Source organism: Malaclemys terrapin, chromosome 2 (genome assembly GCF_027887155.1).
Source record: "Malaclemys terrapin pileata isolate rMalTer1 chromosome 2, rMalTer1.hap1, whole genome shotgun sequence".
NCBI classification, from domain to species: Eukaryota; Metazoa; Chordata; order Testudines; family Emydidae; genus Malaclemys; species Malaclemys terrapin.
Window position 1 is genome coordinate 126,367,914 of NC_071506.1, and position 20,026 is coordinate 126,387,939.

Below are 20,026 nucleotides of genomic sequence, written 5' to 3' on the forward strand. Positions count from 1 at the left end.
ACTTTCTAGGGGGACTCAGCAAGCCTTCCCACTCAATCATGGAGTTGCAATACCATCTGCTCAAATTCGGCCCGGCCACCCTCTGTCATGACAGAGGGGTGGCTGGAGCAAATCTGAGTGAGTGGCATTGCGACATGGCACATGGGGGTTGTGCTCTTTTCTGAAATTGAGAAATACTGCCTTGGAAAACTTTGTGGCTATTAAGGTATGTGCTTTTAAAAGGTTTCCTAGTCAGTGCAGAGTTAGACAGCAGGGTCAATGGACTGATTTTAGTTAAAATAGAATCCTCTTTAGTGGAATCAATGTATTAATGTCCCCAGTTCCATCATTAGAATGTCACATTTTGCAAGGGGTGTGCTCCAAATTAAAAAAAAAAAAATGTGGGGGGCATGCGTCAGAAAAAGTTGAGAACCACTGGTTCAAAGGGATGGGACTCATCAAGTAGAAATTAAATTTAATTAAGTAATGTGTGTTAATTCTTGTCTGGTGTTTTTGCCAGGAATTTACCACCACTGGTTCCTCCAACACAGACACAGGCAAGGCCTCAGGCAGCCTAGAGACCAAATACAAGATCAAGGACTATGGACTTACATTCACCCAGAAATGGAACACAGACAACACCCTGGGGACAGAGGTGTCCATGGAGGATAAGGTAAGAGAAAGTGGAAATTATGAAAGCAATTCAGCAAGTCAGGTAAAAGTACTGTGTTGAGAATAAACCAATAGAAGATACAAATTATAGGAGAGCTGTGGTAAATTAGGACTAACTAAAATATAGAATAGACGGGAATACCTCAATTCATTCTTTTTGTACAGTATGTGGGAGTTTTCATATAATTTTGTTTCTGAATTTGTTGTTCTTAAAGGTGGAGTTGTAGTGCAGACAGGTAGAGCAGACAAATGTCCTCACACAATACCGTACATCATCATTCAGACTTGCAGCACGACTGCTGTTGCAGATGGGCATTCTGAGTATTCATATTGTATTTTATTAAATTGTGAGGTTATTTTCTGATATGTAAATATATCCATTAAGGACTAGAGGAGTCCTTGATTTTCATTTATGACCTAAGCCAGATTTTAAATCTAATCTTTCAAAAATGAAGCAGTTGTCCCATTTGATTTGTACTGTAATTTGACCCTACATACTTATTAACTGACATTACAAAACAAATATAGCAGCGGGTGGAGGAGGCACTTTTATTCTAAGGTGTGGAAAATGCACAATTGAGTCTATTCTCTGCCTCAAAATTGCCTCCAAGCTCTGCTAGTGGAGCCAACTGCTCTCGTAAACAGCATGAGGTGGATAGCTGAAGACAAAGGTAGTTGTGAATTTTTAATGTGCGTACAGACTAGACAAATCTGTAGATCTGGAAAACTCACCAAAGCCTGTAAATTGCAAATACTGAATACCTCCAAATCTTAATTTTCCTTAAATTACTGTGACATGAAATGCAGTAAACTAGCTGTAATTCAATATTAAGGTTACAAGAAGAACCATTCAGATACTAGGAAGAGCTATAAATTAAAGTTAACTTGGCCATGATCCATTTATGAACTATTTTCTATCCTTTCCCTTGTTAAAATAAACAGAGGATTACTGTGTCATGGACATACGATGTTTGTGACAGGGTCCCTGGGATGCAACCTGGACTGTGGGACTGCTGAGCCCTCTGTCCCACCAACCTGGGCTGCCTCTTACACTGTGGTGCTTGTCAAGCCCAAACCTCTGGCAGGTACTGCACTTACACAGGCATCCACCCAACTGAGTTACATGAATGCTCTCCCAGCCACTCATGAATCATCAATAGGAAGGCTCCACCAGTTCCCCTGCTCCCCAGCCTTGCACCCCAGAACTATACCATCTTGAACTGGTCCAAAGCCTGGCCAGTGTAAATTCGTTACCCAGTCCACTCCTCCTTCAATGTGGAGAGGAGACACACTAGTCTTTGTAAACTGAGCTGAGATTTCCTAAGCACTTCAACCAAAACACATTTTTTTAAGTAGAATAGAAAACAGATTTATTAACTACAGAAACATAGATGCTAAGTGATTATAAGTAACAAGCATAAAGGCCAAAGTTGGTTATCTAAGAAATAAAAACAAGTTAAATTCTGCAAATTAAACAGGATTTGAATCAAGCAGTGTAGATGGTACAAACAGGTTTCAGTTCCTCAATACACGGACTGGAACTCTTTCCCAGCCTGGGACCCTCTTCCCCCATTCAAAGTCTTTGTCCTCCAGACATTTCTTCAAAGTATTGAGATGGGAGGAAGAGAGCCAAGTGATGTCACTTCCCCTCTTTTATGTTTTCTTCCAGCTTGTGAAAGTTCTTTGCTTTGAGGTGTGTTAATCCGCCCCCATGGCGTACATGCTTCCTTGAGAAATCTCTAGGATAGAGGATTCTTTTCTCAATGGGTATGGATGAGCCATTAACACTGTCTGGCTACTCCATTGTTGTACCTGCCAGATGTGCAGTATGGTGAAGTTAAGCAACCTTACTTTTGTAATTGCCTGGTTTTTAAGTATTTAATCTTGCAAAGTTAAGGTTGCATAACACTGAGAAAGATTAATGACCTAAAAACTAATACACCTCTACCCCGATATAATGCGACCCAATATAACACGAATTTGGATATAATGCGGTAAAGCAGAGCTCCAGGGAGGGGGGGCTGCGCGCTCTGGCAGATCAAAGCAAGTTCGATATAACACGGTTTAACCTATAATGCGGCAAGATTTTTTTGGCTCCCAAGGACAGAGTTATATTGGGGTAGAGGTGTATATTCATCAATACAAGGGGGTTATTTAGATGTTGTCCAACCAGCTATGCAAAATATTTAAATAGTTTTTATTAAACAGGGCTGTGAGTGCAAATAAAAGTTAGAATTAAAGTAAAGATTTACTAGTTGGCCAAACAAAGCAAGGTCCTACACTCAGCTCAATATTATTTCTCTGTGCTGTGTAAAACTTCTGAAAACTGCATCCAATTAATTGAAAATTTTCATGGAATGTTGTATTGATTTTTGGTGAAAATCAAAAAACAAGACCTGTTTTCAGCTAAAATCAAGCCCCCAGAGTGCCCGTTTGGTGCAGCAGCAGAAGAAACTCTGGCACCCTCTCCTGCTGCCTAAACACACTAGAGGATAGCATGCTTCATTGCTCATGTAGGCCTCACTCTGTAGATTTGTCTAATTTTTTTAAGTGCAAATGGAGGCTCTGTCTCTGCCATGCCCCTTGAAATATCTTTCTTACAACAAGATTGAGAAGGAAGGAGTGGACAAGTGGTGCTGTCTTTGAGGAGGAAGAACATTAGGGAGAGGGAATGAAGTGTTCTCTCTCCTTTCCCTCTGGCTGTCCCTGAGCAGGAGTATTGTTATGCTGCAGACTGTTAATGGATGCCATCAACAGATGACAGCAACTTTGTCCCCCATTTTCCTGCCATTCAGTGCTCAAATTATCCCCCAAAATAAAAAGTTTCTGGCCATTGACGTCTAGAACATTCTCTGAAATTTCAGAATTGATCAGATGGGGCAATCAAAAGTTTTTGCATTACGTATATACATACATGGAAACAGAGGAAATGCCATCAAGTTGAATGTAAGGCCTCACATGGGAGAGATTAATAAACCTGGGACTTTTCAGCTTGGAAAAGAGACAGCTAAGTCAGGGGAATATTATAGAGGTCTATTAAAATCATGACTGGTGTGGAGAAAGTAAATAAGGAAGTGTTATTTACTCCTCATAACACAAGAACTAGGGATCACCAAATGAAATTAATAGGCAGCAGGTTTAAAACAATTAAAAGGAAGTATTTCTTTGCACAACACACAGTGAACCTGTAGAACTGTTTGCCACAGGACGTTGTGTATAACAGGTTTTTAAAAAGAACTAGATTAATAGATTTTTAATGTCAGAAGGGACCCTTATGATGGTCTAGTCTGACCTCTTGCACAATGCAGGCCACAGAATCTCACCCACCCACTCCTGTAATAAACCCCTAGTCAAAGATCAATTAATTGCCAAAATTAGGCTATCCCATTATACCATCCCCTCCATAAACTTATCAAGCTTAGTCTTGAAGCCAGGTGTCTTTTGCCCCCACTGCTCCCCTTGGAAGGCTGTTCCAGACCTTCACTCCTCTGATGGTTAGAAACCTTCGTCTAATTTCAAGTCCCAACTTCCTGTTGGCTTTATATCCAATTGTTCTTGTGTCCACATTGGTACTGAGCTTAAATAATTCCTCTCCCTCCCTGGTATTTATCCCTCTGATATATTTATAGAGAGCAATAAGATCTCCCCTCAGCCTTCTTTTGGTTAGGCTAAACAAGCCTTTGAGTCTCCTTTCACAAGACAGGTTTTCCATTCCTTGGATCATCCTTGTAGCCCTTCTCTGTACCTGTTCCAGTTTGAATTCATCCTTCTTAAACATGGGAGACCAGAACTGCCCAGAGTATTCCAGATGAGGTCTCACGAGTGCCTTGTACAGCGGTACTAACACCTCCTTATCTCTACTGGAAATACCTCGCCTGATACATCCTAAGACAGCATTAGGTTTTTTCGCGGCCACATCACATTGACGGCTCATAGTCATCCTGTGATCAACCAATACTGCAAGGTCCTTCTCCTCCTCTGTTACTTCCAACTGATGAGTCCTCAGCTTATAACAAAAATTCTTGTTGTTAATTCCTAAATGCATGACCTTGCACTTTTCACTATTAAATTTCATCCTATTACTATTACTCCAGTTTACAAGGTCATCCAGATCTTCCTGTAGGATATCCCGGTCCTTCTCGGTATTGGCAATACCTCCCAGCTTTGTGTCATCCGCAAACTTTATTAGCACACTCGCAGTTTTTATGCCAAGGTCAGTAATAATAAGATTGGTCCCAAAACCAATCCCTGAGGAACTCCAGTAGTAACCTCCCTCCAGTCTGACAGTTCACTTTTCAGTATGATCCATTGTGGTCTCCCCTTAACCAGTTCCTTATCCACCTTTCAGTTTTCATATTGATCCCCATCTCTTCCAATTTAACTAATTCCCTATTTGGAACCATATCAAATACCTTACTGAAATTGAGGTAAATTAGATCCCCTGCGTTTCCTTTGCCTAAAAAAAATCTATTACATTCTCAAAGAAGGAGATCAGGTTGGTTTGGCACAATCTACCTTTTGTAAAACCATGTTGTATTTTGTCCCAATTACCATTGACCTCAATGTCCTTAACTACTTTCTCCTTCAAAAAATTTTTCAAGACCTTGCATATTACAGATGTCAAACAGGCCTGTAGTTACCCGGATCACTTTTTTATTTTCCCCTTCTTAAAAATAGGAACTATGTTAGCAATTCTCCAGTCCTACGGTACAACCCCTGAGTTTTCAAATTCATGAAAAATTCTTGCTAATGGGCTTGCAATTTCATGTGCCAATTCCTTTAATATTCTTGGATGAAGATTTTCTGGGCCCCCCGATTTAGTCCCATTAAGCTGTTTGAGTTTGGCTTCTACCTCGGATGTGGTAATATCTACCTCCATATCCTCATTCCCATTTGTCATCTTGCCATTGTCCCTAAGCTCCTCATTAGCCTCATTAAAGACTGAGGTAAAGTATTTGTTTAGACATTGGGCCATGCCTAGATTATCCTGAACCTCCACTCCATCCTCAGTGTTGATAATAAATTCAGGCCCATCAATGGCTATTAGTCAGGATGGGCAGGGATGGTGTCCTTAGCCTTTGTTTTCCAGAAGCTGGGAATGGGCAACAGGGGCTGGGTCACTTGATGATTACCTGTTCTGTTCATTCCCTCTGAAGCACCTGGCATTGGCCACTGTCAGAAGACAAGATACTGGGCTGGATGGACCATTGGTCTGACCCAGTATGGCCATTCTTATGCTCTAAGTACATATTTATAAGGTGCCCACCGCTTTGGTATCTGGGAATGTGGAAAACTAGTGAAGTTACTTGCTTTATTCACTCAAACTAAATCTTCAATATAGAGTTCTCTGCAAATTACTTACTTTTTGTACAAAAGATCATGTGAATCTTCTATTCAGACAAGAAGAGGAGATGGGAATTATAGTAAGGTAAGAGAATATAAAACCAATCATCTTTTTCAATAGAAGGAGCCTTGATAATCTGACCTTTTTCTTCTTCTTTTGCAGTTAGCTGAGGGATTGAAGTTGACTCTTGACACCATATTTGTACCAAACACAGGGTAAATATCCTACTTCAATTTTGTGTAGAGATTCCTAGAATTGGATTAAACAGATTTGTTAAATTTTTCAAATGAAAAGTTAATTGTCTGACTTCAGTGGCAGTGATAAATGAGCATCATCGTATTCCAGTATCCCAACAGGTAGGCGATCTAGATAAAAATAAAGAACTTTTTATTCTGCAGTTCTTGGTAGAATATTTGTAAGGACACAGCTAATATCAGGTTTATACTATATTTGATGAAAGATTCCTCTCAAAACTGTCATTTCCCCTCCATCTAAAAATGTGTAATAAATAAAAATACTAAGAAATGGTACTTCTATACCTCTAACATTGGAGATTGTGTGAAAGTAGAAAAGTGTCACTGATACTAGTAGTAGTAGTATTTATTATTTGTGTTATCATAGCACCTAGGAGCTCAAGTTCTGGACCATGACCCCACCATGCTAGGTGCTGTGCGCAGACAGAACAATAAGGCAGTCTCTGCCTCAAAGAGCTTAGAATCTAAGTATAAGGCAAGAGATAACAGATACAGATAACAGAATACAAGGAAACAGTATTAGTCAGCATGATCAGCAGTGGTATCAGTGCACCACCAGCTTAACCATTGTCAGGGTTTTTTTGTTGTTTGTAGGCACCACAGTAAAGGAGAGTTTGAAGGAGGATAATGAGTTAGCGTTGCTGATGTTTATGGGGAGCTCCACTGAATCATGAGAGGCAGCATGGGAGAAAGCACAAAGGTGATTGTTTGAAAGTTTAACAAGTGGGTGACAGAGGCTAACATCATGGGCCATTTGGAGACGGGAGTTGACATCTCAGTAGCAAATAAGAGATAAGGATAGTAGGGGTAGGCTGCAAAAGGGCCTTGAAAGTGAAGACAAGCAAGTGAAGTTTGATGTGACAGATAAGGGTGAGCCACTAGATGGAGTTAAAGAGAGAGGTGACATGGTAAAAGTGGTGAGCTAGGAAGCATTCTAATTGGATGTGGGTGGGGCAAAATTGTATTTGCAAGAAAGAAGGAGGTTGCAGTAATTGTGATATGAGACTGAGAGCTTGGATGAGCTTTTTACTTAGTGGGTGGTTAGGGAAAGGCCATATCTTAGATGTTGTGGCAAGAATTGTCAAGATTTAGACATAGCCTGGATATAAGGACCTAGAGAGAGGTCCAAGTCAAAGATGATGCCCAGGTTACAGGCCTGAGTGACAAGCCAGGATGCTGCTGTTGTCCACAGTGATAGAGAAAAGAGGCTTATTGTAGGAAAGGGCTTTGGGGGAGAGGGAAGATTAGGAGCTGTGTTTTAGCCATGTTGAACTTGAGCTGATGGCTAGACGTCCACAAGGAGATCTCTGAGAGGCAGGCTGAGACTTTTTTGTTTGGAGAAAAGAAGCTGGGTCTGGAGGAAGATCTGTAAGTTGTCAGCATAGAGATAGAAGTTGAATTTGTGTTTGCGGCTAAGATGACCCAGATATAAGGTGCAGAGAAAAAAGAGATGAGGAATGGGGACAGAACCCCACACGCAGTTGGAGGGGGGATGAGGAAGATCCTCCTCAGGGTACACTGAAGGAGCAATTAGAGATGTAGGAAGAGACCCGTAAGAGGACCATCACGGAAGCCAAGGGAGGACAAGATTCAGAGAAGAGGAGGATTAATCACTTTTTGCAGATGTTAAGCGCTTGAGCTATTGTGAAGTTAAGGCAAGTCTACATTACAAAATTCAGTCGACTTAAGTTGATCTCTAGCCACTGCAGTAGCTTGATTGTGCATCTCCACGCTACTCTCCTTGTGTCAGCAGAGCGCGTTCTCACTAGCAGTGACCTTGGGTAGCTATCCCACTGTGCAACTTGCCACCATCTAGTGAAGGGTGTTATGGGAAGGGTTTGCAATGCCTCATGGGGGCAAAACATTCTCCTGAGGGTGACTGGAAACTCGAACATCCCATGATGTATTTTTCTCTTTCCTCTAATTTTATCTACATCCCACAATATTTCACACCTGTTTTCAAAAGCCTAGCGTACCTGAGAGTATGCCATCTCTAGAGAAGCATGGGTCCCGCACAGCTCTGCACTGTTGCAAACTCAATGTGCCTAATCCTGCAGTATTTTCAGAGGAGTCATCAGATGGAATATGACAATTCCTTTCAAGTAGCCCTGCTGGAAGCCAGGGTGGAGAGCTGGTTCTGGTCCCAAGAAACAAGTACTGATTGGTGGGATTGCATCATTACGCAGGTATGGGATTATGAGCAGTGGCTGCAAAACTTTTGAATGCTCAAGGCCACTTTTCTAGAACTGTCTGCGAAGCTCACTCCAGCCCTGCAGCTCACTGAACCACCAAACTGAGAGCTGCACTGACAGTGGATAAGCGAGTGGCGATTGCTGTGTGGAAGCTTGCAATGCCTAACTCTACCAATCAGTCGGGAATCATTTTGGAGTTGGGAAATCCAGTGTGGGGGTTACTGTGATCCAAGTATGCAGGGCCATTAATCATCACCTGCTGAGGAGGACTGACTGGGGGCAATGTGCAGGAGACCCTGGATGGTTTTGCTGCAGTGAGGTTCCCTAACTGTATTGGGGTGATAGATGGCACGCATATCCCTATCTTGGCACTGGACTGCTTTCCCATAGAGTATCTAAACTATAAGGGCTACTTTTCTATGGTGTTGCAAATGCTGGTGGATCACCAGGGACATTTTACCAACACAGGATGGTCTAGAAAGGTGCATGATGCACATATCTAAGAACACAGGCCTGTTTGGAAGGCTGCAAGCAGGAACTTTCTTTGCAGACCACAAAATCACCATTGGAGATGTTGAAATACCAATAGTGATCGTGGGAGACCCAGCCTACCCCTTACTCCTGTGGCTCATGAAGCCGTATACCGGACACCTGGATAGCAGCAAGGAACACTTCAATGACAGGCTCACCAGGTGGAGAATGATTATTGAATGTGCCTTTGATTGAAGGGGCACTTGAGAAGTTGACTCACTAGGTTAGACCGCAGTGAAAAAAGCAACAGAGGGTCCTGTGGCACCTTTGAGACTAACAGAAGTACTGGGAGCATAAGCTTTCGTGGGTAAGAACCTCACTTCTTCAGATGCAAGAGAAAAAAATATCCCCATGGTTATAGCTGCCTGCTGTGCACCTCATAATATCTGTGAAGCAAAGGTTTTTTTTTTTCCCCTGGTGTGGAAAAGGTGGATGGTCTGGCGGCTGATTTTGAGCAGCCAGATATCCGGGCTATAAGAAGAGCTCAACATGGAGCTATGCAGCTCAGGGAAGCTTTGAAAGACCATTTTAATAATAACCCACAGTAATGAGTGCTGCTTTTTGTTTTGTGCCTGACTGTGTTTTTGGCACTGGTCTGAACTGCGCTGTAAGTGCTGTGTGTGTAGTAGTGTGACCTTGCAAATGCACTTCTTTCTATGATCTGTGATTTCGCCGCCGCCCCCCCCCCCCGTTGAACCCTTACACCCCACTCTTCTCCCAGACCTGGGAAGAGAGCCCCGGAGTTATGAGCCCCAGCCACCTCTCCCCCAACCACTGGACCCCACTCCCTTGCCAGAGCTGGACGAGGTTCTGTCCCCTCAGCAACATGATCTGTGGGTGGGGCTGCACTGGGGATGCTGAGTGGGTACCTCTGAGTGCTCAGTGCTCATCTCCTCCTGCCAGGCATGGGGGCAGCAGCCATGGCATCTCAGCTTCCCCAGGCACCTCTACAGTGGGGCAGCCAGTGAGATAATGGGGGTACCACACTCCAGCCCCTAGCCCTACCACTGGGACTGCCAGTGCTGGGGGAGATGCTTGATGCTATGTTCCTCACAGGGATTGGGCTGAAACTCAGCAACTCATTCCACAGAGAGGGTGGGGGCTAGTAGTTAAATGAGGGAGGGGCTGGGAGCCACGACTCCTTGGTTCTATCCCCAACTCTAGCTATGCTATGACTCCTTGTGTAACTGCTTTACATCCCTCCCCTTCCTTGCCTCAGTTTCTCTATTAGCCTCTACCTCTTTCCCCCATGCTTCGAACTAATAAAGATTAATTAAGCTTCCAAAACTGGTTTGTGCAGTAATTCAAACAATTATATGTACGACAGAGGTATACTGTAGAAATACAGGGGAATGAACTTGAGGGAGAAAAGCACATTCATTTTCCTTTTTAAAAACACTTACACTGACCTTGTCTGTCACACATCAGTGTGTGTGTGAAGCTGCGATTGTCTGTCCCCTCCCACGGGGTGGAGTGGTAGGGATAGGTCACTTGCCACTGATGCCACATGGAAGTGTCCGTGTGTGGGGGGCAGAGAAGGGTAGTGCTGGAAGACCGTTCTGGACAGGCTGCAGAGGGAGGTGACCTCGAAGATGTTATAGATCAACCAGATTCCTCAGCATGTCTGATTGCTCCTTCAAAAGAGCTATCATCTCCTGCTGTGCGTCACTTATTCTCCTGAGCTCTTCTCCTGTCATGAATGTCCATGTCCATTTCTGTGTGAGAGTGATCCTCCACGCCCTCTGGCTCACTGTCCGCTGATCCAGAGGCTTGCATGATCTTTACAAACATGTCATCCTGTGTTCTTTCTTCTCTTTATCTGGCTCAGCCTCTCCACTAATGTAAAGGGAGGTGAAGGCCACATTTGCAGCTGCAAAACACAAAATGGACAGAGGTACTATTGCGAGTACATAGACTAGATATATGAGAAAATTGCTGTATTGCATAAATTCAGAGGAGTGATTTCAAGTGTGAAGCAGTACATTTTCATTGTGGCCAGGTACTTATTGAGCATGTTGAACAGAATACTGGTGCCATTTTCCACAAGCTGCAGTGACTTTAGCTGATATCTCACTCTTGAAGGTAACGGAGGCAGAAAGGGAACAGCTGCTGCATGCGTCAGGCTACAGACCGGGTCCTTATGCTGCTAGCCTGTGCTGAATGATGCCTTGCAAGTGAATAGATGAGTGGCATGGGAACATGTCCTATTGCGGTAGAAGAAATAAGGCAGCCCTCCCCAGAAATCTTCGGCAATGGATTGCAAAGTACCTGCAGGAAAGTTTCCTTTCAGATCTCTGTGGAGGATTTACATGACATCCCTGTGCACATAAACTTTTGCAGGGTCCGTTCTGCCTAGCTGTGCCAGGCAATGAGAAGCAGATAACCAGTGGAGGTAGAGTGGCTATTTCACTACCTCTTGTAACACGAATAAAAATTAGTACATGAGAAATGTGCCCCTGGAATATCAGTGCTACTTACTGGATGTTCCTTCACCGGTATCACGCTTGCTCATGCTGCAACTTGCTGGACTGCTCTGGAGTTATAAACAGCTCTTGGCTCGCCAGGACAATGGATTCCCCACTCATCTGTGCTCCATTGTCATCCTCCTCTTCCTCATCCAACATCTCTCTCTCGGTGTTGTCTGCAGTGACTACGACTTGTTCAATGTATCCATGGGGCATTTGGGGATAGTTGTGGGGTCGCTGCAACGGATAGCATGTAGCTCCTTGTAAAAGCGGTATGTCTGCAGTGCCGCATCACAGTGACTGTTTGCCTCCCTTGCCTTCAGATTGCCTGACACAGCTCCTTGGCTTTCACATGGCACTGCTGCCAGATCTCTCTTGTAACCATTCCCTTCCATGCCTTGAGAGATCTGCTCATAGATGTCCATGTTTCTACAGCTGGATCGCAGCTGTGCCTGCACAGCCTCTTCTCCCCACAGACCCAGAAGATCCATCACTTCCTGTGTACTCCAGGCAGGAGCACATTTGGAGCATGTGGCCAGCATGCTCAGCTGGGCAGTTGCCAGGTGAGCTGTCCACATCGACCAAACGAAATGAAAATTCAGAATTTCACGGTCCTTTAACGGGAGGTGCTTGTTCCTACATACCTCACTGCTGGGCAGTGGAGTTGAAAACCGTGACCAGAGTGGTCACATGGAGCATTGTGGGACACCTTCTGGAGGCCACTTAAGTTGACATAAGCCATGCAGTATGTACACTGCCATTGCGTCAACCTAACTATGTTGACTTAAGCACTACACCTCTCATGCAGGTGGAGTTAAGTCGATGTAATAGGTGAGTTATGTTGGGAGGGACCTTAGTGTAGACCAGGGGTAGGCAACCTATGGCACGCGTGCTGATTTTCAGTGGTACTCGCACTGCCCAGGTCGTGGACACCGGTCCGGGCGGCTCTGCATTTTAATTTAATTTTAAATGAAGTTTCTTAAACATTTAAAAACCTTATTTACTTTACATACAACAATAGTTTAGTTTTTCTATAAGTCTATAGTAGATGAGACTCGGCACACCACTTCTGAAAGGTTGCCAACCCTTGATGTAGACGCTGACATTATTTTTTATTTTTAATTATTAGGTCGATGTAAGCTGCCTTACATCAACCTAACTCTGTAGTGTAGACCAGGCCTAAGATTGTAGCATCATGTTTTCTGCTTTAGGTGCAAAAGTGCTAATAATTAGGGCCCTACCAAATTCATAGTCCATTTTTGTAAATGTCAGTCTTAGCATTTTTAAATCTTGAATTTCACAGTTTCAGATATTTAAATCTTAAATTTTCACAGTGTTGTAACAAACCATGAATGTGTTTTTAAAATGGGAAAATATAAATATGTAAATCCCTTAAATCAGTGTTTCTCAAACTTGGGGGTCCTGGCCCAAGGGGGGTTGCAAGGCTATTGTAAGGGGGGTCGTGGTATTGTCCCTCTTACTTCTGTGTTGCCTTCAGAGCTGGGTGGCTGGACGCTAGCAGCTGCTGGCTGGGTGCCCCGCTCGGAAGGCAGCAGAAATAAGGGTGGCATGGTATGGTATTGCCACCCTTCTGTGGTGCTGCTGGCAGTGGCGCTGTCTTCACAGATGGGTGCCCGGCCAGCTGCCGCTGCTCTCCGGCCACCCTGCTGTGAAGGTAGCACCACTGCCAGCAGCAGCACAGAAGGGTAGCAATACCATACCACGTCACCTTATTTCTGCGCTGCAGCTGCCGTTCTTTGCCAGAAGCAGTGGACCATTCAGAGCGGGGCACCTGGCCAGCAGCTGCTGCTTGATGGCTGTCCAGCTCCGAAGGCAGCACCACTGCCAGCAAAAACACAGAAAGGTGGCAATACTATACCATGCCACCCTTGTTTCTGTGCTGCTGCTGGCAGCAGTGCTGCCTTCAGAGCTGGGTGCCCAGCCAGCAGCCACCACTCTCCAGCTGCCCAGTTCTGAAGGCAACGCAGAAGTTAGGGCGTGACTACCGTGATCCCCCTCCCCCCGCCCTACAACAGGCTTGCAACCCCGTTTTGAGTTGAGACCTCCAGTTTGAGAAACATTGTGTATTTTTACCCTATACTAAAAATATACAAAAGTACAGAAGACCAGTTTTCACAATCCGTGGCATGTTTTTCCTGGCTGTGAATTTGGTAGGGCCCCACTAATAATCCTTAGAACTGGTAACCAGTAACAGTGCCAACAAACTGAGGAAAATGGCATTAGGACTAAAATGGATATATTCATTCTCTCTCTCATATATATTTTTATATATATTTAATTCATTCAGATGTTTAAAATACACCTGTAGGTACTTAGGTCTGTGCATCTATCCTATAAATTAATAATGACAACATACACAGACAAAACTGCTTGTAAATATATCTATCTCAGCCCCCACCCTTCACAAATTCGAAGGCATATGAAGTATTAAGTGCTCTGTGCAGACATCAGAAATACTATATAGCTGGCCCATGCTAGGATGGGTAAAACAAAATGTTTCTCTCCACAGAAAGAAGAGTGGGAAATTGAAGACCTCTTACAAACGGGAGTACGTAAACCTAGGCTGCAACATTGACGTTGACCTTTCTGGACCAACCATCCATGGCTGGGCTGTGTTGGGCTATGAAGGCTGGCTTGCTGGTTATCAGATGGCTTTTGATACAGCCAAGTCTAAACTATCACAGAATAACTTTGCATTAGGATACAAGGCAGGAGACTTCCAACTACACACTAATGTGTGAGTATATACCACAGGAGCCAGGCTAGATTATGCCAGGCAAACTGTGTGGCTAACTGCATCAGATGTGTACTGGGTGGAGAAAAGGAGGACACTGATTTCAGACTGAGATTTGAAAGGCTTTTTACATACCTTATTTTCATCCCCAAGAGACAGTTACAGGAGGGTCACTTCCCAATTTGCTATCTTTATCATCAGGGTAATTCTGTTCCCCTAAATTTGGTATTGGAAAAGACATTTTGGAATTAAAGTCGTTTTTTTAATGAGGGTATGTTTAGGATAACTGTGGTATTTAAAAAAGAACAGGAGTACTTGTGGCACCTTAGAGACTAACAAATTTATTAGAGCATAAGCTTTCGTGGACTACAGCCCACTTCTTCGGATGCCACGAAAGCTTATGCTCTAATAAATTTGTTAGTCTCTAAGGTGCCACAAGTACTCCTGTTCTTCTTTTTGCGGATACAGACTAACACGGCTGTTACTCTGAAACCTGTGGTATTTAAGTTAGTAAACATAATTTTGACTGCTGGTTTGTGTCACTCTTACTGAAGGAATTTGAATCTCGGGTAAATTGCCCACTTCCACATACTAACATACTAAAATGTCAACTGGGAGGATTGAGATTAATGCAGCATTACTAACTTTTTCTCTCTTAGGTGGTCCTAGACCATGGCAGCCTTCTATGTGGAAGTAGACATTTAACATTACTGTCTGGGAGGAGACTTAAGTACCCCCAGTGTTGGGTGTCGTGATACTTGCCTAGCCACATGTACTTAAGAGGCAGTGTTTTTGAGGGGGGAATTGTCTGCATTTCCCCATTTTCAGTCTCCTTACCAAAGCTGAGTTATATTGACTTATTTTAGCCAACGAGTGTTGCATGTAGCTCCCTCTGAACCCATTGGTTTATGCCCTACATGGAATTGCTTCCCTCCCTACTTCTAGCCTGGGAAGGAAAAGCTGAACTCTCTTCTGTCAAAATTTCAAACCTTTTAGTGCAACATCTTAGCTCCTGGAAAGCTCCCTCATTCCCCAAGCTAAACCCAGCTCTTGGTGAAGAATCTACAGAGCGCAGGTGAAGTGTCCGGCCAGGGAATGAATAGACATGGATCTGGCTGAGAGAAGCATGGGATTGAATATGCCCACAGGGTTAGAGTTATCCTCAGGTTTATTTGGGAAGTGGTGGTAGGAACTTACTTCGTTGGAAAGACGGTGAGAGGGAAAGATGAGACTTCATACTGATCGGAGGGTTAAACACCAGCAAACCGGAGAGATCTTCACACACTCTTTTTATCTGTTACAAACAGGAATGATGGCACTGAATTTGGTGGGTCAATCTATCAGAAGGTTAACGATAAAGTTGAGACATCGGTAAATCTTGCTTGGACTGCTGGCAGTAACAATACCCGTTTTGGCATTGCCACTAAGTATCAGCTGGATGAAAATACTTCCATTGCGGTAAGTATTTCACCAGATTAGCATTTAAAGCACAACTGAAGTTTGCTTAAATGCTGTAAACTGATGGCACAGGGTGGTTATTGTTTAAACCTATGGCACCTTGTGTTGTTATGCTGTCCCTTTTCAGTTATTGGTGTATGGAGAATGTATGTTGTAGACTGTTGGTGAATTACGGAATATACTTAAGCCTCATTCTGTGACACACACACACACTCTCTCTCTCTCTCTGGCTTATCTATACCGACCATTGGTGTATGACAAGCTGGAGTTTAAATATACAGCACTCTAGTGCAGTGACTCTCAACCTTTCCAGACTACAGTACCCCTTTCAGGAGTCTGATTTGTCTTGCGTACCCCCAAGTTTCACCTCACTTAACAACTTGCTTACAAAATCAGACATAAAAATACAACAGTATCACAGCACACTATTACTGAAAAATTGCTTGCTTTCTAATTTTTACCATATAATTATAAAATAAATCAATTGGAATATAAATATTGTACTTGTATTTCTGTGTAAACTGGATAGAGCAGTATAAACAAGTCATTGTATGAAATTATAATTTGTGTACTGACTTTTAGTGCTTTTTATGTAGCCTGTTGTAAAATTAAGCAAATATCTAGATAAGTTGATGTACCCACTGGAAGACCTGTGCGTACCCCCAGAGATACTCATACACCGGTTGAGGATCATGCACTAACTGTGTGGACTGTGCTACCGCCCACTAGAAGTTCCATAGTGTGCTTTGACCAAGTGCAGTAGGCTTAACATAGCTTAACTGCAGTTGGTCAGAACTTTTAGGTTATGTCTACACTGCAGTTAAACACATGTGGCTGGTATGTGTCAGCTGACTCAGGCTTGGGCTACTGGGCTGTAAAACTGCACTGTAGACATTCAGGCTTGGGCTGGAGCCCAAGCTCTAGGATCCTGTGAGGAGGGAGGGTCCCAGAACCCAGGCTTTAGCCTTAGCCCAAACATCTAAACCACAATTTTACAGCACTGCAGCCTAAGCCCGCTGACCCAGGCCAGCCACAGGTGTTTAACTGCAGTGTAGACATTCCCTACAGTATACCTGTAGTGTGCTTTGACTGACGGCCAGTAAGCTGAGCTATGCTGAGCTATGTTAAGCCTCCTGCAGTTGGTCAAAGTTGGGAACGTCTAGTGCGTGTAGCAGAGTCCACACAGCCTGCTACAGGGCTATAGACTTGCACCCCAGCTTTCCCTACGCTAATTCTCCATATAGACAAGCCCTTAGCTATGAGTGATGCAGTGTGATTTCATAATCTGCCATTACTTTACTTTAGCCCTGTGTGAGGCACTATAATGAATAAGTTAAGGGAACACAGCAAGTGCAGTATATCTAGATTTCAGGAAAGCATGTGAGAAGGTGACTTTCTTGGGGGTGGGGGGGGAATAATTTAACTAGCTAATTTGAAACAGGTTGAAATTTGCTGAAGACCCTAACCAAATAGAAAGGTAATGATAAACTGTGGTGTATTGAGTTGATGGGAGGTGAATTACAAATGGTACAAAGGAGTATTAACCCTTCTCTCCAGAATGGGTTAACGCATGCAGTCAAAAATCTTACTTTAATACAAATACTGCCATATTCACTTGCAAACATCTGTTTTCTGGTCACTATAGCGCCTAATAATTTTGAAGAATTATTGCTTCCTGGGTTTCTCCCTCTTTGAGATTATCTCTTGCAGAAAGTAAAGTAACTGCATTAGTTACTGCCCATATGTCTGATCTTCCTGGGTTAGTTCAACACCTTTATTTAACTCATGGGTTGAACTTCAAGGGTCATGTCACTTACAGCGGAGGGCTCGCAGCTCTGAAAGTCACCCCCTTTGATGATATTTAAGATTACGTATGCCCATGTTGTCATAAAGAGGACCAGTAAATCAGGAAGCAATTATCCATTCAACAGGTGGGAGATGGGTGAGGTTAAAATCATATCACTTTGTGCCCACTGTGAGCAACAAATCTTGTTTTTAATCTCTAATATGACAATGACAACATGGTATTGGGTAAGTAACTCCATCATCTGGGAATTTCGTTAGTTTCTGTACTATTTCCTCAAGATTCCTAAGTGGAGGTAAATAAAGCAGACATAACATCTCTATTCCCTTCATTCCTGTTTACACCCATGAACTAGTCAGAGGCTGAGCACAGTCCCTTAAAAACTTTTAGATAAATGTTACTAAGTCCTTCCACACTCTTCAGTTTCTTCTGCCTACTTAATAAGTAGTTGTTACTCACGTTCAAGTCTCTTGAGTAACAAGAAGATGGTTGCAAATAGAAGTGCCTAGAACAATACACAGTTGGCAAGACTGGAGGGGAACTGTGTGGAAGAGCTTGAGGGATCATAGGTAGGAGCAATGGGCTAAAATTGAGGGGGAAATTGTGTTTTTTGTTTGCTGCTAGCCTATGAAACAGAATAATCGCTCAAAGAAACTGGCACAAACCTCATTGATCTAATTTTAAACAGAACTCTTTATAGAGCAAACTACTCTGCATTTGGAGGGGCATATATTTTTGAGAGCTCTTTTCCATTGCTGGTTAATATGTCTACTTTCTGATGCTTGTAGATTTCTCTGCGACTGCTGCTGATTCCAGTGGAAAAGTTATTGTGCCTGCGTGCCTATAAAAGTAGGAGTGATGGTGGTGTTTTGACGTGCGCTTTTATTCTGTCTCTACCTTTAGGCTAAAGTGAATAATGCCAGTCTGATTGGAATTGGTTACACTCAGACCCTTCGACCTGGTACGTAAGCCGTGACAAAATACTAAAGGGAATCACTTCCTACTGGGTTTAATAGAAAAGAAGAATCTTTTAACTTGAGCTATTCAACAGAATGGGTAGCTATGGAGGTGGCAGCCATTAAGTAATCAAGGATTAGCAGTCTTAATCATAGAATATCAGGGTTGGAAGGGACCTCAGGAGGTCATCTAGTCCAACCCCCTGCTCAAAGCAGGACCAGTCCCCAACTAAATCATCCTAGCCAGGGCTTTGTCAAACTGGGCTTTAAAAACCTCCAAGGAAGGAGACTCCACCACCTCCCTAGGTAATGCATTCCAGTGCTTCACAACCCTCCTTGTGAAATAGTGTTTCCTAATATCCAACCTGGACCTCCCCCACTGCAACTTGAGACCATTGCTCCTTGTTCTGTCATCTGCCACCACTGAGAACAGCCAAACTCCATCCTCTTTGGAACCTCCCTTTAGGTAGTTGAAGGCTGCTATCAAATCCCCCCTCATTCTTCTCTTCTGGAGACTAAACAATCCCAGTTCCCTCAGCCTCTCCTCATAAGTCATGTGCTCCAGACCCCTAATCATTTTTGTTGCCCTCCGCTGGACTCTTTCCAATTTTTCCACATCCTTCTTGTAGTGTGGGGCCCAAAACTGGACACAGTATTCCAGATGAGGCCTCACCAATGTCTAATAAAGGGGAACGATCACGTTCCTCAATCTGCTGGCGATGCCCCTACTTGTACAGCCCAAAATGCCGTTTGCCTTCTTGGCACCAAGAGCACACTGTTGACTCATATCCAGCTTCTCGTCCACTGTGACCCCTAGGTCTTTTTCTGCAGAAAAGGAATTAATGGAATTATTCTTTCATGTTTGCAGACCTACATGAGTCACTTTGCTTTGTGGGTGTTTGAGATACTTGTGTATACAGGTGGTGCCTAAAATGAGACTCCTCATTTCATTTAAGTCTCTGCCCAAGTCAAACTGCAGATAAAGATTGAGGTACTCTAGCACAGCTGTATTATTAACTGTTACTATATGCCCAAATTCCTTATTTGTGGTATAGCATGAGTGACTGACTGCATTTTATTTGAGTGTTCGCATCAAAGTTTGTTTTGTTTTTTGCAGGTGTGAAGCTGACACTCTCAGGTTTGGTTGATGGCAAGAACTTCAGTGCTGGTGGTCACAAGGTTGGGCTGGGCTTTGAGCTGGAGGCTTAATGCAGTTTTAAGTGGAACAGCAGCTCTGTTCCTGGAGATGAAGGGGGGGGGGGGAAATAACCCAACATGTTTTGGCCTTAAAATTCTTCTGTGAAATTTCAAAAGTGTGAACTTTTTTTATTCTTCCCAAGAATTGTAACTCTTCCCCCCACCCCCACAGCTATAGGGTGTAAACTCATAAAAGGAGATACTTGAAGGCATGCATGGAAGTTGTAAAGGTTGTGCCACACTTCAGTTCCTCAGTGTTATTTTAAATTTGTTCCTTAAAGACAGCATAGTATTTCCTTACAGAGGAAAAAATCCCAGCTAGCATATCACATCCTGCATGTCCACACCTGATGACCTCTTATGAAATTGGTCTCTGTGCAGTAGTGAAAGCTTTGGTTTCGCATCAAAGTGAAATAAAT

General features: G+C 43.3%; 1 protein-coding gene across 1 annotated transcript in view; it reads left to right on the forward strand.

Annotated features, from left to right (window-relative positions):
• The window catches only part of VDAC3 (voltage dependent anion channel 3), a 41,761-nt gene extending 22,085 nt beyond the window's left edge, over nt 1-19,676 (forward strand). The window contains exons 5-10 of the mRNA XM_054020928.1: nt 500-652; nt 6,158-6,210; nt 13,968-14,195; nt 15,500-15,650; nt 18,358-18,415; nt 19,528-19,676. Of these exons, the coding sequence (XP_053876903.1) occupies nt 500-652; nt 6,158-6,210; nt 13,968-14,195; nt 15,500-15,650; nt 18,358-18,415; nt 19,528-19,619 (735 nt within the window). The 3' untranslated portion in view covers nt 19,620-19,676. The remainder of the gene's footprint in view (nt 1-499; nt 653-6,157; nt 6,211-13,967; nt 14,196-15,499; nt 15,651-18,357; nt 18,416-19,527) is intronic.
• Nucleotides 19,677-20,026: the final 350 nt, after the last annotated feature.